The 26174-nt window shown below is 51.2% G+C and overlaps 13 protein-coding genes across 13 annotated transcripts; 10 read left to right on the top strand and 3 right to left on the bottom strand.

Moving 5' to 3' along the window:
- Nucleotides 1-293: 293 nt before the first annotated feature.
- EDD37DRAFT_646521 (Alpha/Beta hydrolase protein) lies at nt 294-1055 on the bottom strand (the record flags this gene model as incomplete). The annotated part of the gene is made up of 1 exon (XM_062817744.1): nt 294-1055. One exon carries the CDS (start codon nt 1053-1055, stop codon nt 294-296), a length of 762 nt encoding a protein of 253 aa, XP_062672710.1.
- Nucleotides 1056-1978: 923 nt separating this feature from the next.
- EDD37DRAFT_620697 (soluble epoxide hydrolase) lies at nt 1979-3100 on the top strand. The gene has a single exon (XM_062815940.1). It carries the CDS (start codon nt 2135-2137, stop codon nt 3053-3055), a length of 921 nt encoding a protein of 306 aa, XP_062672711.1. The 5' UTR covers nt 1979-2134; the 3' UTR covers nt 3056-3100.
- Nucleotides 3101-3455: 355 nt separating this feature from the next.
- EDD37DRAFT_620698 (transferase family-domain-containing protein) lies at nt 3456-5306 on the top strand. The gene has a single exon (XM_062815941.1). The coding sequence runs from the start codon at nt 3769-3771 to the stop codon at nt 5107-5109; it is 1341 nt and encodes a 446-aa protein (XP_062672712.1). The 5' UTR covers nt 3456-3768; the 3' UTR covers nt 5110-5306.
- A 994-nt stretch (nt 5307-6300) lies between these two features.
- On the top strand, nt 6301-8000 carry EDD37DRAFT_620700 (P-loop containing nucleoside triphosphate hydrolase protein). The gene has a single exon (XM_062815942.1). It carries the CDS (start codon nt 6696-6698, stop codon nt 7590-7592), a length of 897 nt encoding a protein of 298 aa, XP_062672713.1. The 5' UTR covers nt 6301-6695; the 3' UTR covers nt 7593-8000.
- A 610-nt stretch (nt 8001-8610) lies between these two features.
- On the top strand, nt 8611-11187 carry EDD37DRAFT_230226 (ASST-domain-containing protein). Its single transcript, XM_062810529.1, has 3 exons — nt 8611-9199; nt 9251-9379; nt 9435-11187. The coding sequence occupies exons 1-3, from the start codon at nt 9077-9079 to the stop codon at nt 11112-11114; spliced, it is 1932 nt and encodes a 643-aa protein (XP_062672714.1). The 5' UTR covers nt 8611-9076; the 3' UTR covers nt 11115-11187.
- Nucleotides 11188-13273: 2086 nt separating this feature from the next.
- EDD37DRAFT_620707 (major facilitator superfamily domain-containing protein) lies at nt 13274-15515 on the top strand. Its single transcript, XM_062815943.1, has one exon. The coding sequence runs from the start codon at nt 13723-13725 to the stop codon at nt 15361-15363; it is 1641 nt and encodes a 546-aa protein (XP_062672715.1). The 5' UTR covers nt 13274-13722; the 3' UTR covers nt 15364-15515.
- On the bottom strand, nt 15516-16563 carry EDD37DRAFT_620710 (uncharacterized protein). The gene has a single exon (XM_062815944.1). It carries the CDS (start codon nt 16408-16410, stop codon nt 15838-15840), a length of 573 nt encoding a protein of 190 aa, XP_062672716.1. The 5' UTR covers nt 16411-16563; the 3' UTR covers nt 15516-15837.
- A 1370-nt stretch (nt 16564-17933) lies between these two features.
- EDD37DRAFT_691285 (valyl-tRNA synthetase) lies at nt 17934-19632 on the top strand. The gene is made up of 2 exons (XM_062820018.1): nt 17934-17999; nt 18044-19632. The coding sequence occupies exons 1-2, from the start codon at nt 17986-17988 to the stop codon at nt 19170-19172; spliced, it is 1143 nt and encodes a 380-aa protein (XP_062672717.1). The 5' UTR covers nt 17934-17985; the 3' UTR covers nt 19173-19632.
- Nucleotides 19633-20030: 398 nt separating this feature from the next.
- On the top strand, nt 20031-20927 carry EDD37DRAFT_646529 (Tim17/Tim22/Tim23/Pmp24 family-domain-containing protein; the record flags this gene model as incomplete). Its single annotated transcript, XM_062817745.1, has 5 exons — nt 20031-20045; nt 20096-20442; nt 20499-20696; nt 20753-20815; nt 20870-20927. The coding sequence occupies 5 exons, from the start codon at nt 20031-20033 to the stop codon at nt 20925-20927; spliced, it is 681 nt and encodes a 226-aa protein (XP_062672718.1).
- An 881-nt stretch (nt 20928-21808) lies between these two features.
- On the top strand, nt 21809-23007 carry EDD37DRAFT_620716 (uncharacterized protein). The gene has a single exon (XM_062815945.1). It carries the CDS (start codon nt 21903-21905, stop codon nt 22653-22655), a length of 753 nt encoding a protein of 250 aa, XP_062672719.1. The 5' UTR covers nt 21809-21902; the 3' UTR covers nt 22656-23007.
- On the top strand, nt 22854-23896 carry EDD37DRAFT_230367 (ATP-dependent Clp protease). The gene has a single exon (XM_062810530.1). It carries the CDS (start codon nt 23052-23054, stop codon nt 23799-23801), a length of 750 nt encoding a protein of 249 aa, XP_062672720.1. The 5' UTR covers nt 22854-23051; the 3' UTR covers nt 23802-23896.
- Nucleotides 23897-24323: 427 nt separating this feature from the next.
- On the top strand, nt 24324-25388 carry EDD37DRAFT_230369 (cytidine deaminase). Its single transcript, XM_062810531.1, has 3 exons — nt 24324-24508; nt 24708-24914; nt 24996-25388. The coding sequence occupies exons 1-3, from the start codon at nt 24418-24420 to the stop codon at nt 25160-25162; spliced, it is 465 nt and encodes a 154-aa protein (XP_062672721.1). The 5' UTR covers nt 24324-24417; the 3' UTR covers nt 25163-25388.
- On the bottom strand, nt 25200-26173 carry EDD37DRAFT_230374 (acyl-CoA N-acyltransferase). Its single transcript, XM_062810532.1, has 2 exons — nt 25765-26173; nt 25200-25710 (listed from the first exon to the last, which is right to left on the bottom strand). Exons 1-2 carry the CDS (start codon nt 25965-25967, stop codon nt 25344-25346), a joined length of 570 nt encoding a protein of 189 aa, XP_062672722.1. The 5' UTR covers nt 25968-26173; the 3' UTR covers nt 25200-25343.
- Between the last annotated feature and the right edge of the window lies 1 nt (nt 26174).

Genomic DNA, 26174 nt, shown 5'->3' on the forward strand with positions numbered 1-26174 from the left:
TTGATAGCCGCATTAGGAAGTCTATAGCGCTCGGTCCACTCCTCCGGCACTTTAAACCGACTACAGGTTATCAAGCATTCAGATCTAAGTTGCGGTCCAACCACTAGCAATACCAGTTTGCTCGCCTACGAAGTGTGGATTCTATCGCTTAATTGCTCGGGATTCCTATCAAGTGTCATTGTGCACTCAAGGGGGGAATGGCACGCGCACTCCGTCTCCATGTGTTGACCCCGGTCTTTTGGTTTTCCTTCAGTCCTCGTGGCTCCGTCACTCCACAACGTCGATCGCAGGGTCTACTCTATGCCACGAATATGGAAGTATATAATATAAAATGCTCCACAGATTGAATTTGGAGTCATGTTCACAATCAAGTGGTTCTCTAGCCAGTCGTCGACTCTGGCTTGGACTGCTGCCTCCCGTTCCATCAGCTCTGCGCCTTCAGGCAACGGCGCGGGGGCGAAGTTGAAGTGCACGGCTTTGCAAGAGTGAGAGCATTGGGCGCCGAGCTCGCGGCCGACCCAGTGGCCCCAGTCGCTGGTCTGAACTGCGAATTCCTTGTAGCCCAAGCGATGCATCAGAGTGTGGAAGATACGCGCTGTGTCTTGTAGCTTCCAGCCGCGCGGTGGACCAGACGACCAGCAGCACCCGGGAAGGCTGGGCACGACGCAGTGGAATGGTTGCGGCGATTTGGCGTCGCTCAGAGCGTTGATAACACGGCTGAACTCATAAAAGGAGCCTGGCCAGCCATGGACCATGAGAAGTGGGTATGCGGATGCTGCCTCGGAGCGCTGGTGAATGAAGTGGATGTTATTACCTTCGAGTTCGGTCGTGTAATGAGGCCATTGGTTCATGTGTTTCTGTTCGTCCTGCCAGTCGTACTTGTCCGTCCAAAAGTGATAGAGGTCTGTGGCCCATTCGGTGGTGAAACCATAATCACTTCCAGCGCCAGGGACGATATCTTTGGTAGGTACTCGTGTGTCTTTGACCTTTCGGTAGTACCTTTCCACCTCGTCTTCGGGGATATCGACCTTGAAGGGCTTGATTTCTTCCGACATGATGTCGCATGCACGAGAAACACTCGTAGTAAATTGACTGATCTGGACAACGTGCGGACTTTGTGTCAGTTGGGGTTTTTCGGGTGCGGCCAAGGTCGTCAGAGGCGTGTGTCTAAATCGGTTGGTATCAACCTATTCAGTCAGGCCGAGGCATGTCGCACAAGTATGCAACCAGACCAGAACGTGTCTAGGGAAGGGTGCCCAAGGAGGCAAGATTCTCCTCCCACAGGACGTTGTAGACGAGACATCCCAGCAGTTCAAACCATATGCTAGAGACGCACGTGGAGATGTGGGTGATGTCAGTGTGAAGGTTCGCAAGGAACGAGCCGAGTATGGAGATTCGAGGCGAGCAAGCTGGGGAAGTGCGATCTCAGCGGCTAAGGGCGCTTAACACTCCCCGCTTGGGGATGACCAAGACCCCAGACATCGTGCACAAGTGGTACGTCGAGGCGCCAACCGCCGTTCTTTTGAGCGACGTGATCAGCGTCCGCCATGGTGGAGGATACGGAGATCGTTTCCGGACCATGAAAATTGGTCGAGAGGAGAGAGCCGAGCAGTTTTAATCAATGGCAAAACTCGCCCAGTAGTACACAAGTATCACATATGATGATTCAAGGGCGATGGAAGACGATCCTGACAATGGCACACGTCAGTGACTATTGTTTGCATGTCTGTTTTTGCTGCTTGATCCTTGACTGAGTGCTCTTGTAGGCCGAGGGTAACTTCGGAGGCTCGAGAGGGCTAGCTAGTACTTTGGGACTTCCGCTTCTCCGTCGCATCTCATTCGTTTCCGCTCGTTCATGCTGCTGCACTCTCGCATCATGATTACGAAGAGATGTTCGTGGAGGTTACAAAAACGTTTGAAAAGTCTGGGGCCCCAGCTCCACCGCGCCCAACCATTCCCATTTCATCATTACGTCTAGAACTACGACCCCGCGCTTATGCAAATCCAACATGGTCAAAATGCTGTAAGGCTGGATTGCTAACAACAAAGTGCCTACTGAGAGACTGTAAAAGCGACCTTGCCATCGTCCTCATATCCAGAATTGAGGATTTGACACCACGACTGAGTAACCAATATGCCGTCCCTTAACCCAACACATATTAACGATACACATTGGCAGCACGGCCATGTCTTTGTAGACGATGACCGAGAAGTTCGAATACATTGGATCGACTGCCCGTCGCTCGGCGAGAAAGAAAAGGGCGTCATCCAACTCATTCATGGCTACCCCAACACCTCTTACCAATGGCGACATGTCATCACCCCTTTTGCCAAAGCTGGGTACAGGGTGATTGCATGCGACTATCGCGGAGCCGGAGACTCATCACACCCCAAATTAGGATACGACAAGGTCACGATAGCAGATGACTTGTACAAAGTCGCCCACGATCACCTAGGCATAACATCACCCGTTCATATCGTCGGCCAGGACATCGGCGGCATGATCGCCCACGCCTACGCAGCTTCCCATGCGGATCACACCAAGTCAGTGATGTTTGGTGAATGCCCCTTACCAGGCGCGAGACCCTACGAGTCTGGCTTCAAGAACTCCCCGGGCATGTGGCACTTCACTTTCCAACAACAACTGGATCTCCCCGAACTACTCACCCAGGGCAAAGAGAAGATCTACATCAAGCACTTCTATGACCGCCTCGCTTTCAATCCCAACGGCATCACGCCACGGGATGTAGATCACTATGCAGCCAGTTTCGCCCAACCAGGTGGCATGAGGGCTGGATTCGAGCTCTACCGCGCCTTTCCCCAAGATGCTAAGGACAACCAGGCGATGAAGAAGAAAGACGGCCAGTTGAAGATGCCTTCAGCCGCTTTGTGCGGGGAGATGAGTTTGTTGCTTGAGGTCGCGGAGGAGCAGACGAATGAGTTTTACGAGAACGTAGAGGTTGTGACGGTGGATAAGAGTGGACACTGGACTGCTGAGGAGAATCCTAAGGACTTTGTAGAGAAGGTGCTGATGTTTGTCGAAAAGCATAACTGAGAGAATGAATTCACATCATTGAGGCGTCGAGTCCTTGATAAGTTTGGGGGAGATACGTAGTATGATCTGATTCCTGAAGTGCTCTCCTAAAATGCAGGTTGGTCTTTGTTTAGGCGTCAAAGCGGCAAGCGTGTTGGGCCTCTTTGAGAAGAGATCGGCACGTCCGGCGGAGTGCGGGGTCTATGCTGCAATGTCATACGGTGGAACACCCTGCAAGCAAGTGCGTTGAACCTGGAATCTTGAAAAGAAAATTCGATAAATGACGGACAAAAGACAATTTCGGATGATCAATTTTGCCATACTAGCCGTGCTGTCTGACAGCTTCGAATTTTCCCCCTCATAAACAACCTGGAAGTTCACATGCCGTCGTGTCCTATCGATCCGCGCACTCGTGCGGGATGGGATGCCTTATCCACCATCATCCCCAACGAGGACAACACATGTGGCTCCAAAAGGGGCGCCTGAAGCTACAATTTGCAACATCACTTTCTGTATGCATCACTGCTTACTAGGCCATACAGTGCTAGCCTGAATCCTGCCAACTCGTGTTTACTTCCACTCTTGAAATAGCGTCTTATGTCACCTATATGAAGACTAGAATTGGGCGTGCAGTGCGGCGAGCTTACACGTAGGCAAGATATACTTTGTCCTATCAGCGCTCTTTGACGTTTCATATCCTGCAGAGTACGTGGCACTCACACAACAGCATCATCATGCGGCAACCCGGGATTTTTGGACAGATGGTATGGGACACCTACACATTAGTATTGTTTGGGTTTCGCATGCCAGCAGATACGACCCAGGAGGCCATAACAACGGCCCTCGACCAAGCTGCGCTCAAACTTTTTGAAGCTTACCCTTTCCTAACGGGACAGGTGATCAAGGAAGGTCGATCAAGCACGAACTCTGGCACGTACCGAATCATTCCCTACGCTCAACATCAGGGCAAGTCACCTGTGCGACCCAAAGATTGCACGGAGTTATGTCCTTCATACGATGAGATAATCAATGCTAGCGCCCCCTTCTCCATGCTCGACGGAGAGGTACTCTCCCCTATGAAGGGAATGGGATATGCGTATCCGGAAGGGACGGAGATGCCGGTCTTCATCATCCAGGCGAACTTCATCCGTGGCGGAGTGCTGATCTGTTTCGCCTCAGCGCACAATGCACTCGACATGAATGGCCAAGGTGTTGTGATTCGCCAGTTCGCCACTGCTCTCAGAGGCGAGGACTTTGACCCAGCACTTGTTGCTGAAGGAAATCAGGACGCCGACGGGATTGTCCCACCGCTGAAGGAAGGTGAGGTTGCCCTTGGTCATGAAGAGCTGCTCCAGGCCTCGACTTTGAATGCGGTTGGCGGCCCTCCGCCCGGACAACCTGGCGATGCACCATGGAGATACTGGCGCATACCGCACGAGAAGGTGGTGGAACTCAAGAAACTTGCCGCGGAGTCCTCCAATCGGGTATCAACAAATGATGCGGTGGTTGCCTTCTTTCTACAACGACTTACAGCCGTGCGCATCAAGGGTGGGCGTGTCGACAAAGCCGAGAACGTGCAGTGTCTTCGGGCGGTCGACGGGAGAAAAATGTTGAAACCAGCAGTACCTGAAAGCTACCTCGGCCATCTTGTCGGGCTTGCCAGCACAGCATTGCCCGCGGAACAAGTGCAAGCTAAACCCCTCTCATACGTGGCTGGTGCCCTCAGAGAGTCCCTGCTTAAGGTTGACGACCACTACATCCGAAGTCTGGCCACACTCATCAACAGCACCGAGGACAAGACAACCATCTTTTATCCGGCACGATGCCAGCCTGGAAAGGATATATTGATCTCGTCTTGGGCGCAAATGAGCCTTGCCCATTGCGACTTTGGGCCCTTATTGGGAACACCTGATTTCATCCGCAGACCCAGGTTAGTTGAGGTCCCGGATCTGGCGTATGTCATGCCCAGGACGAAGGCGAACGACCTGGATTTGGCCGCGAGCCTCCGGATTGCGGATGTTCAGAGTTTGCAGGAGGACCAAGTCTGGAATAGCTACGCTCAGCTTATAGGTTGAGGGAGCATCTATCGAAGAAAGCCTCGCGTGTGCACTTGTACGATATACTGTCACCGTGGTTGCTCTTTCCAAATGCATGCCCAGACCGCCAAGCATGGCTCTAAAAATGCGCCAAGAACGCCCGGTATAGCACCTCATTTCGAATGAACGATGTCGCCATTTCGCGATGAACAGTCGCAAGAGATCTTTCTCAAAGCATATATGTCTTGTTACCTTAGTCGCCTGAGCACTTACTTCTTCTTTCCTTTCTTTCTCATTATCGCTGTATCCTACCGCCGAATCCTTAGACATTCCACGAAGCCGACATGTACGGAGACTATGAACCAATCAGAAGCGACATCTCCGGGCCAGGAAATCTCGGCAACCTCTTTCGAATCGTCCTGATGGGCGATCTAAGCCGGAGAATACTTATCCGGGCGCCAAAGAATAGGCCTGCATGACCCGCCATGAGCATGTTTGCTACCTGTGAGGAGGCGTCACCACCACCCTGGTGGTACTCTGTACCACCCATCTTCCAACCCTGGCTGGGAGACCCCCTGTCCTGCAATCCGGTTCATGATGATGAGACGCGGCCGATATGCCGGAACATATATCCCTGGATTTCGATGGATTATCAAGACTCCAGCGACACACTTTCGGACTCAGTCTCGACTTCTCCAATGTGTACGTGTTCTAGGGGCTTTTCCATCACTTGACAGTTGTTTCAAATTGGACGTTGCGAAAGACTCTCTCCGTACACGCGGCTCTTGAGGTCAAGGGAGAAAATGTTCTCTCGCCTACGTGGAACCCCACCGCCGCCGTCCCTCACCAGTCGCAAGCGAATTTGACTGGCGGACTGTGCTTGACCGGAACAAACGCAGACGGCGTCAGTGGCGTTCTTGGCGACCACGAATCGTCATTTCAGGCTGAATTGATGATTGGTCTGGAGACACTCCTCACCAGGACCTTGCGTGGCCTTTTTGACACTAATTGACACCAGTTCGCGAATGTATCCAGGAGTGCTGGATACTAGCACTTGAAATCCGATGAAATGACTGACTTCAATGCCTGTTTGACAGCGGGAAAGGTGGTGAGTATCAATCATCCATTTGTTGCGTTGGTACCCAGTTTTCTCATTCTCCAATCTCCATTTTCCAACACATGTGTTGATCTCCGCCTTGACCACGTTTGAACGGTCATTCCGTACTCCTATTCCAAGGTGAGTTTTTCTTGTTGGGCCTCTGTCGGGGGTGCGCTTGTCAGGGTTTGGCTCGAAGTCTGTCGCCTCCGAGTCAGATGGACCGCCCTGCATAAGAAGAGCCTCCAAGCCTCGTTTTCTTGATTCGCTTCCGATCTCCACGCCCGTTGCATTGCATTCTTTAACCATTCTACATAATACGAACTCAAGAACCGGTTCAAGGATTTCTTGACTGTCTCTTATCTCCTGGCGACAAGCTGAACGCTTCGAGTCTCACACTCTCTTTCCACCTACCGACTGTGCGGAAGAAAAAGGACATCGCGATCGTGTTGTCTCCAATCTCTGTGACGTGCTCCAAGATCTCACTACATCTGCGCCAACAACAAAACCTCCTTCATTGAGAGAAAAAATGGCGTCCGGCATTCCTTATACCCCCAAACCTGCGACCGACATCTTTACTCCTTATCAGACCGATATCGACCGGCGACAATGCAAGAGAATCGTCCCTATGCGAGTGCTGGCACTTGGCTTAGGAAGAACTGGTACGGCGTCGTTGAGAGCTGCACTTAAGGAGTTGGGCTATACAGACACCTACCACATGATGTCAGCCAGCGTCGAGAACCCTCCCGACTGTCTCTGCTGGCAAGACGCATTCGCAGCCAAGTTCGAAGGCAAGGGCAAATTCGGTCGTGAGGAGTGGGATGCTCTACTGGGTCACTGCCAGGCGGTCTGCGACTGGCCGGCCGTTGCATTCTCCAAAGAGCTGATCGAGGCATACCCAGAAGCCAAAGTCATCATCACCACGCGAGACGTTGATTCATGGCACAACTCGGTTTTGAAGACGGTCGATTGGCGCGCCAATGACCCCGAACTCAAGGCCGTCGCCAACTTTGACTGGGCTGCCGGACTTTACTCCCCTATGCTGCGCAATTTCTGGAAGTACTTCTTCAACGACGACTTCAAGAATTCCGGCAAAGACAGATTCAACGAGTACTACAAGGAAATCCGCGAGATTGTACCGCCCGGGCAACTTCTCGAATTCCGAGTGAGCTCAGGATGGAGACCTCTATGCGAATACCTGGGCGAGCCGGTTCCCGACAAGCCGTTTCCTCGATCCAACGACGCCGATGGATTCGTGCAACGATGTCGAACACAGAACCGCAAACAGATGATGAACGTCATCTTCAGAGCTCTTGTCGTTGGACTACCTGTTGTTGCAACTGCTCTCTCTGCGACCTTCGCCTACACCCATTATCTACCCAAGTTTGCTCAGCACTCTTCAATCTGGTCGGCAACGTCATCATGATCATCCTCTTCTGACACTCGTACATTCTCAAAATTGTTCATATGGGCGCATGGCTTGTATATAGTCCGGGGCGTTCTTGGGATTTTGGGCAGCGTTTTCTACACCTCTTACACTGGGTGACTCTGGAAGCGCGTCTTTGGAGTCTATCCATAATACCTTACTTTATGATGAAGGGCTTCAAGCCCATCAACTGCATACACCAGGACTCTGGCTTATCATCTTTTCACCTTGCATACCTAGGTACTGATCGGACATGGATGGCTAGAACATGCGCGTCGGCCGGCCACCACCGACAGCATGCAGTTACAAAGTGGTCAACAACTCGTATCGCTTACCCCTGCTTATCAGAGAAAGCAAAAAAGAAATAGTGGCCTTAAGGCCCAATTACAGAGTGCCTTGAAATCTCTCTCCAACTTATCAATTCCTGTATCTCGCCTAGACCGGCCTTGGCTATATCGCAACAAGTGCAGTAGTCCAAATCAAAAGGAGGGGGAGATTGATAAGATGGACTGGCAATCTACCATGGCAGCAGGGATATCCCCCTACCATTGAAAAAGAAGAGGCCGATTTGATGGTTACACCCGGTGTAACGAACTTGTGCCACATCCACCTCGATAGATAGACCGGGGATGCAACTCTTGCGAACCACGACCTGGCGCAGTGAGAACCTTAGCAAGAAAGCCTGAAAGCAAAAGTGCACCGCCAAGCAGCCCAAACCTGCAAAGCATCAATGCGGCCGAGAAGCCAACCACTATCGACTACTATTGTCATTTGAAGGCTATCAAGCAGGGAAGCCCAGAAGAGGGCTCGAGCCCCTGTACAACATGCACTTACAGTAGTAGGTGTAACAGTAGTCAGGTGGCCTATAAGCGAGTGCAAAGGCAATTCTAGAAAATCCACGAAGAAAAACAGACGGAGAATTGTCGTCGTCAGTGCTTCGTCACCCAGACTAGGACACTATAGTCCAATACTCATTGATATACTCGATACCACGTACCAGGATCATCATCTTATTGCCTTCAATCGGCTCTGACCAAAGCCGAGAACTGACAATCTATTTCCTGCAATCCATTCTTTTTCGTCCCCCAATACTTCTTTCACACTGTACTTGTGGCAAACCAGATTCTCCAGGCAGCCCCAAACTTCATCCTACCCAAATGATCACGGGCCTTATACTCTGGGCCCCTAACCAGCTGACATACGGCGCCCTCGACGCCACATCGGACAATTGACGACCTGACAGACCTTGGCAGGACTCCATCTGGGCGTGAAAGAACCCTCGGGACTCTTTCGCCGCCGCATAACTAGCTGAACTCAAGCGCCTTGTTTCATGTTTTGTCGCGTAATTGGCGTTTGATTCGACTGTCCATCAAAATCTTTCCCTGGACTACCTGTTTGACGTGGAATCTGTCTTTTATTGCAAGGACACACCTCATTCTCATGGTGAAGTTTGTGCAGGGGAGGTTGGTGCAGCAAAAAGGACGATGACGATGACGATGATGAGGGTCTCACCACTATCAATTCTACAATGTTGGTTGATAACCCTCTTTGCCTGGAGGATAAATGCTGCCGACAACGTCACGCAACCCATCTCCATTTTTCGATCCGTAAGTCGTTCAGGGTCGTTAAACGTCGACATTGACTGACCAAGTCTACAGAGACCTGATCTGGTCGCACCAATTCTCACACCTTTTATCAGGATACCGGAAAAGCAGGCCCCCGGGCTGTACTTCTTAGCACCTTACCAGCAAATTCAGGAATCCGTACATATTTTCGATAATGATTGTGTAAGGTCACCTCCCTGGTGTTGTGCTTGATCCTCATGCTGACCTAATGAACCAGAATTTAGTATATACTGGCTTTGGGAGTATCGGCCCAGGCATTGCCCATGCACCACAAACATGCATGTACAAAGGAGAAGTCCATCTATGTTTCTATCAAGGCACGCAGATGGCTGGTTGGGGCCACGGCCATGGAGTCATCATGGACAAGCACTATCGCGTCGTGAAATCAGTCGAGCCCGCTAGCTATCAAGCATCATCAGATATGCACGAATTTAGAGTCATCAACAACGGCACATCAGCCGTGATGACTCAATATCTGCGCAGCGTCTACGACTTATGTGCCTGGAATATATGCGAGGGTCTCGGATACATCAACGAAGGGGCCTTTCAAGAGGTTGATGTTGACTCAGGCGAGGTCATTTTTGAGTGGCGAAGTCTCGAGCACGTCGACCCCTCAGAGAGCTGGGTTCCCCCGGGGACCACCGAGGTCAGTGGAAGTGGCGAACAACCGGACAGTCCCTGGGACTATTTTCACATCAACTCGATCGACAAGAACGACGACGGCGATTATTTGATCTCCGCCCGCCACACATCCGCGGTGTACAAGATCTCCGGCAAGGATGGGCACATTATGTGGCGGTTGAACGGGGCCAAGTCGGATTATCATCTCGACGATTTTTCATTTTCTTCGCAACACGATGCGCGGTTTGTTTCAGATAACGACACGCACACGGTGATTTCACTGTTCAACAATGCGTGGAACGGCTTCAATCGAACGTCAGACTGGTCAGCGGGGCAAATCATCAGTGTTGACCACCGGACCAAAATCGCGACGTGCCTGTTGAACCTCGAAGGTCCTTTCACTGACGGCCACACCCACATATCCAGATCCCAGGGCAATTTCCAACTTATACCTGGTGGGAATATGCTGATGGGATGGGGCAACGACGCGTTCTGGACCGAGTATGATAGTGATGGCGAGGTGGTGTTCTACGGCTACCTGGGGTGGAGTAACTTGATGAATTACCGTGTCCACAAGTTCGACAACTGGGTCGGTCTGCCGCTGACCAAGCCAGCCATGTGGACGTATTCGAAGGATGACAATCACATGATGATGTACGTTTCATGGAATGGCGCGACCGAAGTCAGATCCTGGCGGGTTTACGGGTCGAACTCGAAGAAGGGTCCGTGGGAAGAACTGTCCACCGTGCCGAAGAGTGGGTTCGAAACCGCCTACGCTCATGACGAAGCGACCTACAAGTTCACATACGCGGAGGCGCTCGACAAGAGGGGCAAAGTGCTGGGTAGCTCAGCTGTACAGCAAACATTCACCCCTCCTGTCGCCATGCTGGAATACTGCGACGACCTGGCATGCAAGTTCATGCCGACCGGTGAAGAGCGCGAGGCCGAGCGCAAGAAATTCCAGGAAGAGCAAGAGGCGGCCAAGCAGCAGAAGCTTGCAGAGGTTGCAAGGCAGCAGGCTACGAAGAAGAAGCAGAGGATCTATGCCGCTACGCTGGGCGCTCTGGGTGTCTCGATCATTGTGATCACGGTTCTGGCCACGAGGAATTTTGTGTCAAGACCGTTCCACACTGTCGTTCTGCGGGTTTGGAGCACGGTGGTTCCCACCAGCAAAGAAGGACGAAGTGGTCTACCTTTTGGGGTCGGGTACAAGGCTGTACCCGTGGTGGATGACCAGGATGGTGATCGAATCCCGATGGTAAGGGAGCCTGCGTGACTCCCAATGCACCGCCTCAAGAGCAAAGAGCGTCAAGCTTAACCGCCAACTTGTACAGCAATGTCCTTTCTGCATAGCGTTGGAGGTCGGCTATACCTACCCCTTGATTTCATGGAGTTTACATAGTTTGGATACCCTTGTTTAGGCTACGGGATAGATCGGTCGAAAAAGCAACTACGGTACTCCGTAAGCATAGTCGTGAATATTGCCCGCATTAACTGAATGAGGCTTCCCGACCCGGGAACCCTCTCACAGTAAGTCAAAGAGGCTATCTTATCTCCAGCAGACCCATAAGGCAACCAACACAAACTATAGTGGTGGTACTATCGTAATAAGAGAAAACTCACACATCCACATTCCCGCCCAGCGCACCGGCGATCCGCGAAAATCGTTAGCCTGTCAAATGGCAAATCCTGTCGCGTGCCTTGTTGCCAACTTTTTTTTTTCTCTGCTTGCCAGTCAGTGTCTCGGGGAGTTATCATTGTCTATCCCATATCAGGTATTTGGATGCTGCTGCACTTTGATGATTCATCAATAGCTGCGGGATTGTCCAGTGGCCATGCGGTGCCTTGGTTGACGTTGTAGGCTATCCAGACACTACTGCAGCTAAGTTATCCCACGGGGCGAGCTTCCAGAGCGACAAAGTAATGACAATGTGATGACCTCATTTTCTATGCGACGAGATAAGATAACGAGGTAACGTTATACCTGGGTCGTGCTCGCTGCTTACAGCTTGTATGCATGAGCGACCATTTCTCTTGATATGTTCGCAGGACCTGTTCGCAAGACTGGAACAGGAAGCTCGTTTGATGGGTCTTTACAGGCAAGGCAGGCCTTGCGAAGATACTACTCACTGGTGATCTCTTGATCTAGGAGTTTGACCGAAATTCCTTTGCGCTTCCATTCTCTTATCTCTCCACATCCACCTTGACAAGCGAGAAGCTACCCTTGCCAAGAAGACCGACCTTCAAGCCAACAGCAAGGGTTGGGGTCAAAACAGTCATTACAACTGCAGACGAGCAGACAGATGGATTGCCGCATAACCGACTCACCCTTGCACAGCCAAGAGGCCAACGACTATAGTATGGTCCATCATTTCCCGAAGCTGTGCCACATGGCAGGTTAAAGCTCCAAGCTTCGAGTGGCGTACGACAGCGAAATTCGGTCAGTATGCCAATATCGCGGCCAGACAGAGAGAGAGAGGAAGCATTCTCTGCAAACATAATGATCACGGAGTCGAATGAATGGTCGTGATTGCTCTGTGTGTGTACTGCCAGACACCCATCAGTCACACGTATACGTGTCTTACCCCTACCGCAGTGGCTGTCGAAACAGAATAGGGTCATAGATGTCTAGGTGCATGCCCTACTCCTACTCCTCGAAGAGACACTGGCAAGTCATTCGACGTGCAGAAAGTCCGCGTACGCAAACGCTTGGCATGAAGGCCCTTGACTGAGTGGTGATCTTAGATGATCGACGGCCAGCGTCGTATGAACCTGAACCCTTCACCACGTGTGGCACTTTATGGGGTTGGTCAAGATGCCAGAAAGTGTACACGTATAGTTGAGGGTCTTTCCTTGTTTCATCTTGATGAACACCTCCTTTCTGCCAGTGAAACAGAGTTTAATCGAACATTTGATGATGGGGACATTACTACGTATTTGAGGCTCTGCTAAGGGCAACTCAAAGGCCACTACGATCTATGGGTGGAGGGTAAATGCAAGTCAAGCCTGCACAGTACGACTGTAACAGCTAGGCTTTGGGCTTCTCTCGTTCCCCAGAACAGACCCATAAAGATCGCCTATTTGACCTGATCTAGGAGCAGGAAGCTAGCCCTTAACAGCTGGTGTTAGGCCTTAAAAATCTTTTTGACAGCACCCCAAAGCTTCAAGTCCGGAAAAGAAGACGCGCATTAATTAACCTGGGCACTGGCACTGGCACTGGGGAAAATACTAGTAGGACAGTCCACTGTCTGTCCACCCTTACGAGTAGCCGCCGCCGCGCCCCCTGCTGGCCAGTGCCTATTAGCACACCCCATTTGCGGCTCTTATCCACGTCACCAGGCTGCGTCTCTGGGTGGATAGGTGGACATAACCGCAGAGGGGATAATACCCGACTCCGTAAACTGCGCCGCAGTGCGCGTGATGAAGTTGACGTCTCCTATGGATATGGATTCTTCACTTTTTGCATCTTACATCCACTGTATACACATCTCACCACCTCTTTGAAACGCTCGCCTCGGCTGTTGCCGAGTGTATACGTCTGCAATTCTCTATCAATCTAATCTTTTGCCCAAAAGATAATCGTTCACTTATCTACCGTTCCCGCCGTGCGCATTGTACAAAATAACCAACAAGTCAGACACGAGCACTTGATTGCTGCTTGAGACCCTACCGACCCGCCGTCGTTTGATATACCTTGATCGAGATACACAAACGAGCGAGGAGAAACCCAAGAACGCAGGCGAAACAAGAAGACAAACAACAGAAGCGTCCAAGAACTGCGTATCGCTCCCCGATTCCACACGACCAAGCGGGCCCCTCCAGTGGGAATACTTGTAATGTTTATATCCAAAATCCTCCGCATACCACGCCGGTGACTATCCAACATGCGACGAGACGTCGAGACACGACCAGTCCGTCCCGGGGCGCCGCCCTCATGGGGCTCCATTCCGAACAAATTCCAAATCTTTCTCCTGTTTACCGTGCGCTTCGTCGACTTCTTCCAACAAGCTGCTCTGCAGGCGTACATGTTTTATCAGTTGAAATCGTTCCGCCCCGACGCCGACGACAGCCAAATATCATTCGAGGCAGGTGTGTTGCAAGGCATCTTCACGGCCGCACAAGTCTTCACAGGCATACTCTGGGGACGAGTCGCAGATTCACCACGCTTCGGTCGCAAAACAGTCTTGCTCATCGGCCTGACGGGCCAGGGCATAAGTTGTATCGGCGTGGCCTTCTCGCGGAGTTTCACTGTGGCCGCGATATGGCGATGCTTGGGTGGTGCGGTCAACGCGACTGTCGGCGGCGCGAGGACGTCCCTTGCCGAGAGCACCGAGAAGAAATACCACAGTCGCACATTCTTGATCTTGCCGCTGGCATGGAACGTGGCCAACATCTTTGGTCCGCTGGTCGGCGGGTTGCTCGCGGACCCGGTCACGAATTACCCTGGCTTATTCGGCGCGGAATCTACATTCGGTGGTAACACGGGAGTGCAATGGCTGCAACGCTTCCCTTATGCCCTGCCGAACATGTTCTGCGCGCTTGTCATGTTCGCGGATGCAGTCCTGATATGGACGTCTTTGCGAGAGACGTTGGCGAGCAGGAAATTCTCGCGAGACCGTGGGATCGAGATCGCGGAGATCATCCGGTACAAGATCGATCGGCTTGTCTTTCGTAAATTCGGGTACAGTCTGGTCAGCGACGTCGGACCAGATACCGTCGAGGATGACGAGAATCAGCCATCTAGCACACAGCTCTCGTCACTGTCAAAGACGAAAGCGGATGACAGAGATGCAGATGGAGATCGACCCGATGCGAAACAACAGCAGCAACAGCAACAGGCTGCCGTTGCGGCAGCCGCACCACCATTCTACCACGCCCTCACACCCAATGTGCTTATGGTCCTTGCGACCGTGGCGGCAATGGATTTCCAAATGGGCGGGTTTGCGCAACTGTGGACAGTCTTTCTGTCGTCTGCCCGGCGCACCGACGCTGAGCGTTCGACGATCGCTCTACCGTTTTACTTTACTGGCGGTCTGCAGTTCTCGCTGCCGACGATTGGTCTCGCGATGTCGATTCTAGGATTCGTCGGCATCATATTGCAACTCACGCTTTATCCGAACATCAACGCGCGGTACGGCCTGTTGCGCAGCTTCCGCGTGTCATTACTTGTCTTCCCGCTGGCCTACGCACTTGCACCGTATCTGAGTCTATTGATCAATCACACTTTTATGCTATGGTGTGGTATTGTCGTGGTTGTAATCTTGCAAGTTGCGGCGCGGACGTTTGCTATCCCGGGTTCGGTTTTGTTGATCAACAACTCGAGTCCGGGACCGCAATTGTTGGGGACGATTCATGGGATGGGCGCAGCGACGAGCAGTGCCTTCCGGACGATTGGGCCGATTGTGGCGGGACATTGGTATGGGCAGGGGCTGGAGAAGGGGATTGTGGGTTGGGCTTGGTGGTGGTTGGCGCTGGTGAGTTTGGTGGGTGTCTTGCCTAGTTTGTGGGCGAAGGATGGGAAGTAGAGTTTATTGTCTGCAATCTGCGTTGCCTTTCTGCGAGGTGTTGGGGACTTGGGTGTGGACTTCAACTGCATATTTTCGAACTATGATCTGTATATATCACTGGCAAATCTACCCAGCTTGCGATGTCGAGTCATGAAACTGCTTGACTACATAACGTGCTTTAAGGACCAGCTTCGGTTTTCCTTCTAACTTGGACTGCACTGTTTTGAGAGGACCATCTGGTGGTGCTATACCCTTGTACATACATGACATTGAGCCTCCCGGGACGCGGTCTCGTAAGTGGCATTTGCGCACTCTATGACTCTTGCCAGCAACATCTGGGCACGCAACATTGTCACTGGTATACCTTCTTGAAGACCTGAACCTTTAGCCCATCATGACCTCCTTCAGGAACGTTATAGTGCGCGAGAAACATAAGATCGCCATCAGGGTCAGGTCGCGTGAGAAAGAGTCTTCATCATGCTCCATATCCCATCAAGCCGCATCCACAATAACATCGGGGTATTTGTGGTCGAGTATGATCAGCTCTGCTTCTTTGACGCTCATTCGCCCTTTGAATACAAGCCATCTCCTCCATTTTTCGAGCATTTTGTTGTGGAGTTTGTGTTGCTCTTCTTCCATATCCCGGATGTTAGAGACCATATCGGCGATGTGATCTTCAGAGCGAGCGCTCGAAACCATGGCGCTATCGCCCGCTGCGACCATGAAGGATTTGACTCTTCTTCTTCTTTCCATGCGTGTCAAAAGCTTGGTGCTTTCGTCTAGTATGTCTTGTGCGATATGTATCGTGGACCTCACCAATCCGTAAGTGTTCATCCTCTTATGTATCTCGAAGAAAACTAAACCGGTTTTCAAAGTTACCAAGTAGCAGTTACTGAGTATGCCGTAAACCAGGTCGACGCCGGTGGCGAGGCTGCTGCCCCTGCTGAAGGCCTGCTTATCATCGGCTGGCGGATATACACGATTTTCGAAATCGTGTAGGCAAGCACTTATATCTGCTTCTAGGTCTGACAAGCGTTTTCTGGCTCGGGCCCAGTCAAAGTCCATTGTTGATTGAGGCTGAGAGTTGCACAGTTGAGATTCTTGTGCCGATGCTCGCGTCAGAACACAGGAAGTGTCGCATGGTAAGGCGTTGTCTGTAGGGCAAGAGACCAGAAAGAGAGAAGTGTAGTGGAAGGTCGAGTGAGGCTGAACACGAAGTCCACACGGGTGTCACGAGTTGTCCATGGGGTTCAATGTTACAGGGATCTTGCGACCAATGGGGTTTGCAGGACACATGCACTTTTAAGCAAGGTCACGATCATGGTGAAATAACATCGGCCTCGAAATGAGCCATCTCACGACATATCCATCGAGGAAAGCAAAGTGCAATCTCTGGGTCAGGAACACGAGAGCAAGCGACCATTTTGACACTCTAATATAGGTTGAGTTGTCGAGATGTTGCGCGAGACGTAGGTGTCTGGGTAGTCTGTGAGTATTGGTGGATAGATTCAGATTGAAATGATAATGGCCTGAACTGCATTTACTGTCCCATATGTTGCCTGATATTGTTTGACGTTATCGCAATGCTTCATCTTCGTAGGAGTCCGAGAATCCAAGAGTCTGGAACAATATTGAATCTCTGTATGGCTCGATGGTACAACGGCATGAACTCGTCGATCATTTGCCGAAGTTTGACGATTGATCCGAGAATTTCATCCTCAGATAAAATGCTTTTGTGTGCTGCGCCCGTCGCGACCATAAGGCGCTTGACTTTTCTGTTCTTCAAAGATCTCAACAGCTGGGCGCTCTCGTCCAGTATGTCTTCCGTTACATGGACCAAGGATCGTACCATTTTGCCTATACTTTCTTCCCTGACATCCCTTTCGTCAATTGATCGATCAAGACAATCGAGGTGTTTCGCCGCCCGATAAATATCCTCCTCAACTCGACGGAGGCCGTCAGATAACGTCCTGGCCCTGGCGGATGCCTCGCGTTCAAGCTCGAGATGACGAAGCCGGGTGTAGTCGTCGCTCATATTAACCAGGTCGACGCACAGATCATTCAGGCGTCTTCGTGTCTTGGGGGAATATAAGTCCATACTTAAGCCAAGCAAAGAGTATTGGTAAAGGCTCGATGGCAGACCACTCAGCGCCGTGTAAGACTGTGCTCATTCTTGGGCGTTATCTCAGGCTGAAGACACAGGCGAGAAGACTGAATGGAAGCTCGAGTGAGGCTAAAGAAGGGGGTTTACATGTGTTTCACACCTAGCCCCATTGAGGTGATCAAATCGAATGGAACGGCTCCTGCATCGGCTCTGCTCCATTTTTCTTACCATTGTGTATGTCCGCAGAGGATAGTAGGCTGCATGAACTTTTGTTGTATGGTTATCATGAATCTAAGAAGGATACTAACAATGGGGGAATATCCAACTCTAAAATGTGGTACCAGAAGGACGTCTCTAAGTACGAGATGTCACCTGGAAGACAGATGCACTAAAAGCGGCGCTGATGCGGTTACTTCAAGTGAGCCCTTATCGATAAAGAAAAAGTTGCGACTTTCGTAGCGGCGATCTTTCTCAAAATCAGCAACATTCCTTCTCAAGGAATTGACTGATATTTTGATGCAATTTTCGTAGTCGAGATGTTGCGCGAGATGTAGGTGTCTGTCGCAGTGCTGTCAACTCTTCTAACGTTTGCAGAAAACCCCGAAATGCCCGGACGGCACGTATCGTCAAGGCACGAGAGCCGCAGCAAGTCGAATCACGAAAGCGAGTGCTTCTTCTGCACGGCTCCAAGAACCCTCAGCCAGTGAGCTCAGTGCTCAAAACTGTACATACGTTGACGAAACCCGACTCGGTCCTGCTGAACAAGAAAAACGAGAACATCCATCCTTTCGAAGATCCTGCATCTCTAGAATTTCTGGCGTTGAAAAATGATTGCGGTGTGGTTGTCTTTGGCACACACTCCAAGAAGCGACCGAACAATATCACTGTCATGCGCATATACGATGGCAAAATGCTCGACATGGTGGAGTTGCTTTTATTAGTGCCGGCCGACCAGCCTCAAGCCGAACAGAAATTGCAGATTGGGGTCGAAATGAAGCCTCTGGTTCTTTTTGCTGGATCGCAATGGGACGACACATCATCCTCTGAGCAAGCTACGCTCTACCAGACACTCAAGTCCCTCATGCTCGACCTGTTCCAGGGTGAAGAGATATCAACAATAGATGTGGCTGGGTTGCAGTACATTCTTATGATCGCAGCCGGCGAGACAACCTCGACAGATACGACTGACCCTGCGAGTAAGCCGCTGCTACATCTCAGATGGTACAAGATTCGGACTATGAGATCGACCGATGCGAAGATACCCAGAGTGGAACTTGACCCGATCGGACCCAGCTTTGATTTCAGAGTCGGACGGCACCGAGAAGCAGATGCCGCAGTCATGAAGGAGGCTATGAAACACGGACGTCGGCCAAACGAAGCAAGAACAAAGAAGAACATCGTTACAGATCTGGTGGGCGATAAGGTTGGCCGGGTACATCTGGGCAAGCAGGATCTCTCGACCCTACAGACACGTAAGATGAAGGGTTTGAAGAGAGGACGAGATGACGATGTTGATGATCACCATATGAATGGCGAGGAAGGTGATGACGGTGTTCTCATCGAAGACGAGGACATGGATGGTGGTATGGATCTTGATGACGAAGTCTCCGAAGGTGGAAGCAGTCTAGGCGGCAGTGGTGATGAAATCAGCATTGGAGAGGACGAAGAGATGGAAGATGGAGATGAAGTGAACGAAAAGCCGAAGCGGCAGCGGATATCATGAGCACGACATCTTTGAAGGATATCGAAGGGGGAACGCCTTCTGAGAACAATCTTTGATTCGACATGTTCTCAGCGATTCAACATTCTATGTTGAAACCTACTCCATCAATCCGGGGGTACCCTCCTTTGACAGCGCTCGCTACTGTCAGCAGGATGGTACCCAGGTTGATTTACTACCGGCGCCCTCGGTGTTGTCAGTGATCGTCTTCGCAATCGCAGAAACTTTCCCGGATGGGATTCTCAGCTGGATGCGCAGATCCCGCCTCGGCCAGGCAATCACGCTCCGGTGCAGGGTGGTCACGCATGGCGCAGCTATTATTGAAGGGGTGTATTGACGTGTCGGTGAAGCAGCTATCGTGGGAATGTTTGTGTCCCTGACTTGTCACTAGCGAATCTGCAATATGTGAGCAAGGAGACAATAGTGTAGGAACCGAAAAATGTGATATTTTTTCTTGCCGGAATCTGATCCGCTTCAGAACAGCCTCGGCATAAAGAGGCTCGATTTATCTTGATGCCCGTAGCGACCGGAGTTTGTGGGGGAAATGCACGTTCCCCCAATTCTCATCCCGCCCGTCCAGCTTCACATGCAAACATTCTTCGTCGGCTCAATGATGATGTCGCTGTCGCTGTAAGTGGCCGAGCCATTTGACGTCCTTTGCTTTCCTTCCTCCATGTTATTCGAACAACTGAGAGCACCAAACACATCATCACATGCCATCCAGCCTGTCTTTAGGCCCAATGACGTGAACTCGGACAACAACACTCTCCTCCGCACTCTTCAGATCCTACGAACGGCCTCCTTCCACAGCGGAGGAACTCCCTTCGCTCCGCGACACTCGAGACAACAGCCTCAGGAGCCATGGACGCTCTCAGAGTATGTTCAAATATCCGCCTAATATGAGCACGTTATTGACAAGCGACCAGGAATCCATTGAACAGGTCATCCTGAACCCAGACCTACAACCTCTCCTCGCCATCGTCAAAGCTGCCCGCAATGGTGCCGTCTACGGTGCCAAAGTTCGTTTCCCGCATGCTCTGGTCATGGTCTTCATGTTCCGATCAGGGACACTTCGAGAAAAGGTGCGGCTTGTCCTAAAAGCCACAAGACAACATGCGCGCAATTTGGCCTTCTTTGCGGTTGTCTACAAGTCTACCATGTTGTTGCTGCGGCTGCTCAACCCTACGAGCCCAGGTAAAGAGGGACCATATGACACATTCTTCGCTGGTCTCGCTGGCGGATATACCGTCTTTGGAAGAGGCTCCAGCGGCGGGTAAGCACTTTGTCTGCTGATTGCCCCGTCCTCAGAGCGCTAAACAATGGTTACAGTGTCAACCAACAGATCGTCATATATGTGTTTGCCAGAGTCATACTAGCGCTGGCAAGGCTGAGTATTGAGCCACCCGCCATGACAAGCTCCACACCGACACCTACGTTATGGACGCAACGGCTGGCTCCGGAGACCAAAGCGATGGTCGAGAAGAATGCTTGGCCCGTCTTCGCCAGCTTGAGTTGGGCTTTCGTGATGTAAGGATACTGCCACAACATTTCGAGATTGAGTATACTGATACTCGGTCGTCTAGGTACTTGTTCAGATTCCAGCCAGAATCCATCCAACCCAGCTTAAGAAGCAGCATGAAATACATGTATTTCTCCATTATTCCGTCTTTTCCGGCGCAGAAAAGCTGACTAGCGATTAGTTACGTTCAGAGCGATCACTGGGATTCGCTCAGGAATTTCCTCTTCCACAATGCCTAGAATGGCTCGGAGCAGACGGTTTGCATTTACACGGCGTTGGCGATATACGATACATATGTGCATGTGTACGATTGAAGGCTCTGGCAGAGCTATGTGGTTGTCAGCATCTTGTCTGCGTTGTCCCCTGGTCGGAGACACCTTTCAACACGTGGTAAGTCGTTCAAGTGCAACACTATCCGGTGCATAACGTCTCATTGAGACTGGCAATTGATGTCTTTGTGGGGTGGGTGGGCGTCAGGTCGGACGGGTGCAGTCATTATGGCAGATAGGTTGACTTATCAGATAGTCGAGTCTATACCCCAAATACCGATGTCTTCCCCTCCCGCTCTGAGTGATCAGACACTTACTCTGAAAGAGGCGCAAGCACTCGTCTTAATGACCAGCGAAGTGGACAACTTCATCACTGACACATTTCGAGACCGCTGCCAGGCGAGAGTCCCGGCGACCCTGTTTGCCAGAAAAAGTGGCACCGTCTGATAGGGAGTACACCGACGATGTAAATTCATGATCCAGCACGTGCATGCACAGGGAGAAGTTGTCCAGTGAGGACGAAGGAGGGTGATCCTGCCATACAATGGGACAACAAAGTATATTTTGGCGAGTTTACCAGATAGCAGATTTAGATCAGATGAAATATGAACTATGCTCGAGCCGCGCCTGTTAATATGGCTCCATCATGCTTGATATGAGGCCGACCCAGCTTGGAAGAGAGCGGCGGTTCCTGAGGATGATTGATGATTTGATGAAATGACGATCTAGAGGTTGACGACTTGATGGTTGAGGTTTTGGGAAGGCTGAAGCACTTTCCACGTGATGACATTGGCATTTTGGGGTTTCTCCCGTGTCGCCGGTGACGCTGATGGGGTTGTTCCCTTTTGGTGCTTCTTACATTGAACATGTTTACCGCGAACCGGATCGATCTATGTATCTGAAATTACAATGATACACTGACGTTGAGCTCTTCCCTCCCATTCCATGAATAATGACATCCTAGCCTCCTCCCCAGTTGAGAGAGGCTTACGCGCCCGACATGAGAAGACCGACCACATAGAGTCCTTCCTGCGCACCCTCGATGGCCTCATCTTCCTGCAAGTGGGCATATTATACCTCTGCGACAACCTCACCTTCCTTTTGATGCTGCGCGCTGTATCGCAGGTTGTCCATGTACAATATCGGCCCCCTGGCACTACTCAATTGACGCCCGTCATCTTTGTCAACGTCGTGTGCTTCATCACACATCTTCTGAATGCGAATACGAGTACGAAACCATTACACGGAGGGCTGATCGTGGACTTTGTGGGGGAGTTGGCCTCTTCTCGATGGAGGCTGTTGTCCTTTGACTTGGTCATCTCGGGTTTGCAGATGCTCATGCTGGTTCTTGGTTATGAGAAGCAGATACTCTCGGGAGAGGTACAACCGCAGGCCGAGGCCCCGCAGCAGGATATCGAAGCAGAGGAAGAAGGCCGACTGAGGCCGCAACGTGCAACGGGTGAGACAACCGATGGTATTGAGTTGCAAAGTCTCTCGCCTGAGAGCGACGAAAACCGGCGCCCGAGGAAGCGAAAGCAGAGGGAACCTCCCGAGGAAGATGATGATGTGGTGGTGCTGGACATGAAGACAAGTTTGGGCGTGCTATTGAGACGACCACTGCCGACCACTTCTCCAGCATCCCCGACCATGGCAAATGTCCTGGCGAGGATTGCCGCTGCACGCGCGCGTCCTACGTGAAGATGCAATGTAGTCTGGACAAGATCTACCAGACCACGACTATCGTGTCTTGTCTAGCAAGTCCTGGTAGAGCTTGCAGGTGATCCTACATTTGGACCTTCTTGTACATCAGGCTTTCGCTCATGTCATTTCTGCCATTTCATCTACATCCTCCACGGACTGCTGAGTAGTGCACAGCCATCCATGACTGTAAAAGAACTTGTCTGTCCGCCGCGTGTTCGTATGAAACACCTCACATATGCGCGTTGAATCCGGCGAGGCCGGCCAATGTCTTTCGCGATCGGAGATACTCTGGTCTGCCGTAACAAGGTACTGCCGAGCATAGGGTCAGAGCGCATGCCAACATTGAAATACTCATTGTCCGCAAGAACTTAACCTCCGCAACTTCAAGACAACATGCGCCATCTCGTCCGGACAGCTCCGCGACTGTATGCGCCTCTGTCTATTAGAGCGTGCAGCGCCAGTGTGCAGCATGGTCCGCAACGGCGCCAGTACTCCGGTCGAGATGTCCCACCCACGCGCAGCTGGCTGCCCGTACCCTTCGTGACAGAACAGATAGCCGGAGCTAGCCACACCACAGATCTATTCAGTCGGCTGCTGAAAGAACGAATTGTCGCTGTCTATGGCGAAGTCGACGACCGGATGGCCGCGACTGTCACCGCATCACTACTCTACCTCGAGTCCGAAAGCGATCAACCTATCTCCATGTACATCAACTCACCTGGAGGATCTGTCACTGCAGGCCTCTCGATCTACGATTGCATGAACTACATCGTCCCCGAAGTTTCGACTCTGGTCCTAGGTCAGGCGGCCTCAATGGGTAGTCTGATTCTTGCTGGCGGCAGTGCCGGAAAACGATATTGTTTACCTCACTCAAGCATAATGCTACATCAACCGAGCGGCGGCTACTTTGGCGTTGCGGCGGACATTGCTATACATGCGAAGGAGATCCTTAGAGTCAGGACACAGCTCAACCAAATATACGAGAGACACTTGACGGGGAAAAAGAAAAAGACACTGGAAGAAATCGAGAAGATGATGGAACGGGACTACTTCCTGAGCGCACAAGAAGCATTGGACCTTGGTGTGGTCGATCAGATACTCGAAAGCAGGAAGAAGGCACCTCCGAAGGACGAAGACAAGTGAAAAGTCAAAGCGATGGGCTAGAGTCTCTGATCTTCTGAGGAAGTTGAGCTTCAGCCGGGCCGTAGACAAGAGCCATGTATCGATATTGAGAGGACAGGTCTTTGGTGACACGAGGTCCATGTGACACTTTCGGTTTGGTTGTTACCCGTGGTAACACGACGAACTCCTCTCAGCCATTCACCAACCAACTCAATCTTGTTGGCACAGTCCCTTACTCAGCTTTGGGTGCCCGCAAACTACAGGAGAACTCCTGTCTGCGGGCTCAGCTTTGGGTGTCCCACTCAATGGACAGGGGCAGGAGTCAAGGCTGCAGAGCCCGAAGACTTCACTCGAGGCTAGGAGACGGAGTATTGCTGGCGAGACGCCGCTCAACTGTAGACATAATATCTCGCTACTTAGTAGGTAGCGGCATTCAACAATCATACTATAAGCCCGCTTGCAACTCAATCATATTAGTTGAATCTGCAGCGTAAATGGCTACAGCCATTTCTTAGTACTCCTCGATATCCAGCCTCGTCTTATCATGAAGACTTGGCAAGGCTGAAGGACTTAACATGACACAAACCTATCGCCATAACCTGTAGATATACTCAATACCTGTGATCTATACCCAGAAATGGCAAATCCAGAAAGCCTAACGCCCTTGTCGAAAGATGAGCTTCAAGAGCTGGCAGAGCGCGCAATCTCAGCCAAGGAATATGCATACTGTAAGTGCTATCTCTGGGAACACTATCACTGGGACCCATGTCGACCTCCATGGTCCATGGCGGGAAGTCAAAAAGCTTTGAAGCTCTGTCTGAGGATGCTGCTGCCATGTCAGACTGCTGAGCGGTGCCAATGTCTTCTCAAGCCTCATACTTCACGGCGCATGTCCGCAACGACGAGCAGCGGCTGATACATCTACAGGTCCATACTCCAACTTCCGCGTCGGAGCATGTGTTCTGTTATCAACCGGCGCATATCATACAGGCTCAAATGTCGAGGTAGCTGCTACACCAGTCGGTATCTGCGCAGAACGATGTGCCATTGCACCCATCGTCGCCTCGATCAAACGTCCGGATATGCCCGTCATGCGCGCTCTCGCGGTGAGCACCGATATTGATCCGCCTGCTAGTAAGTCCTGATCTATTCGCACAATCAACTTGCTGAATAAGCTATGCTTGGAGCAAATCGACTGATGAATGTCACTTGCAGGCCCCTGCGGGATGTGCAGACAATTCATCAACGAGTTCGCAACCTCGCGGGATTTACCCATTTACATGTACGGCAAGGACGGGTTGAGTGGGAACGTGGTCAAGATGACGATCGGAGAGTTGCTGCCTATGAGCTTTGGACCGAATGACTTGAAGCGGAATGAGTAGGAACGACTTTGATTACAGCGTGCTTGACGCCACGTCTTGATGCTCAGAAGACAACCACTAGTTATTCATGACCATCAAATGTCATGCCGATCAAGCTATCCTCCAGGTCTGCTTTCTCGTCGGGTGTGAGATGATCGGACTCGAGTTCATTCATCAAGTCGTTGTCCAGCCTGTTCATCACCTAGAAAACATCATCTGGCTCGACCTTGAAACTCTCGCCATTCTCCCGGACATGTTGGTGGTCCTTATCTCTGTCGAGTGGTTTCCTCATGTCCAGCGCATCTTCTCCACCCTTCGAAAGCCCTGTCGGATCATCCGAATAGTACTTCACCACTGTTCGATACGTTGAGTAGCCCATACTTTCGTACATCTTGATGGCGTTCCGGTTGCTTCGTCTGACGAACAAATCCACAAACCATGCATTTTGCTGATTGCATGCCGTTTCCAGCGATTCACTCAAGAGCTTGCCGTAGCCGAGTCGTCGATACTGTGGCGCTATTGACAAGGCCGTGATATGGCCGTGCCATGGCAAGTAGTGCGGTGTTCCTCTGTGAGCAGGGCACTCAGATTTTGTTATTGACAACAAGTGAAGATAAACTTACTGCAAATGTGCTGGGGAGTTTTCGACTTTGCCGATAATGTATCCGACGATTTGGCCATGTTCTTCAATGCACTGAAACAGTGACGGCCATCTCATTAAATATGTGAGATAAAAATTCAGGTCATAATTTTCCGTGTAAGGGTCGAGATTGCATAAATTGAGATGTAACAAGTCCGATGGCTGGACTCTTCTTATGGTCGGCATGTTGATGCGATGCTCTGACCTTGCTGGGTAGGACCATACAAAGACTGCATTGAATACCGTACACGATAGTATCTATGCAGCTTTACACGCCATGAAACTCTGTTGAGTGTGGGGGAAAATGAATTGAATACGAAACGCGCCGTTCCGCGTGTCACTCTCCCCAATTGGGGCGATTAATCAATATTGTCATCCTTGGTTCTTTCCTCA

The sequence above is a fragment of the Exophiala viscosa genome, assembly GCF_022695815.1.
Source record: "Exophiala viscosa unplaced genomic scaffold EDD37scaffold_2, whole genome shotgun sequence".
Lineage (NCBI taxonomy): Eukaryota > Fungi > Ascomycota > Eurotiomycetes > Chaetothyriales > Herpotrichiellaceae > Exophiala > Exophiala viscosa.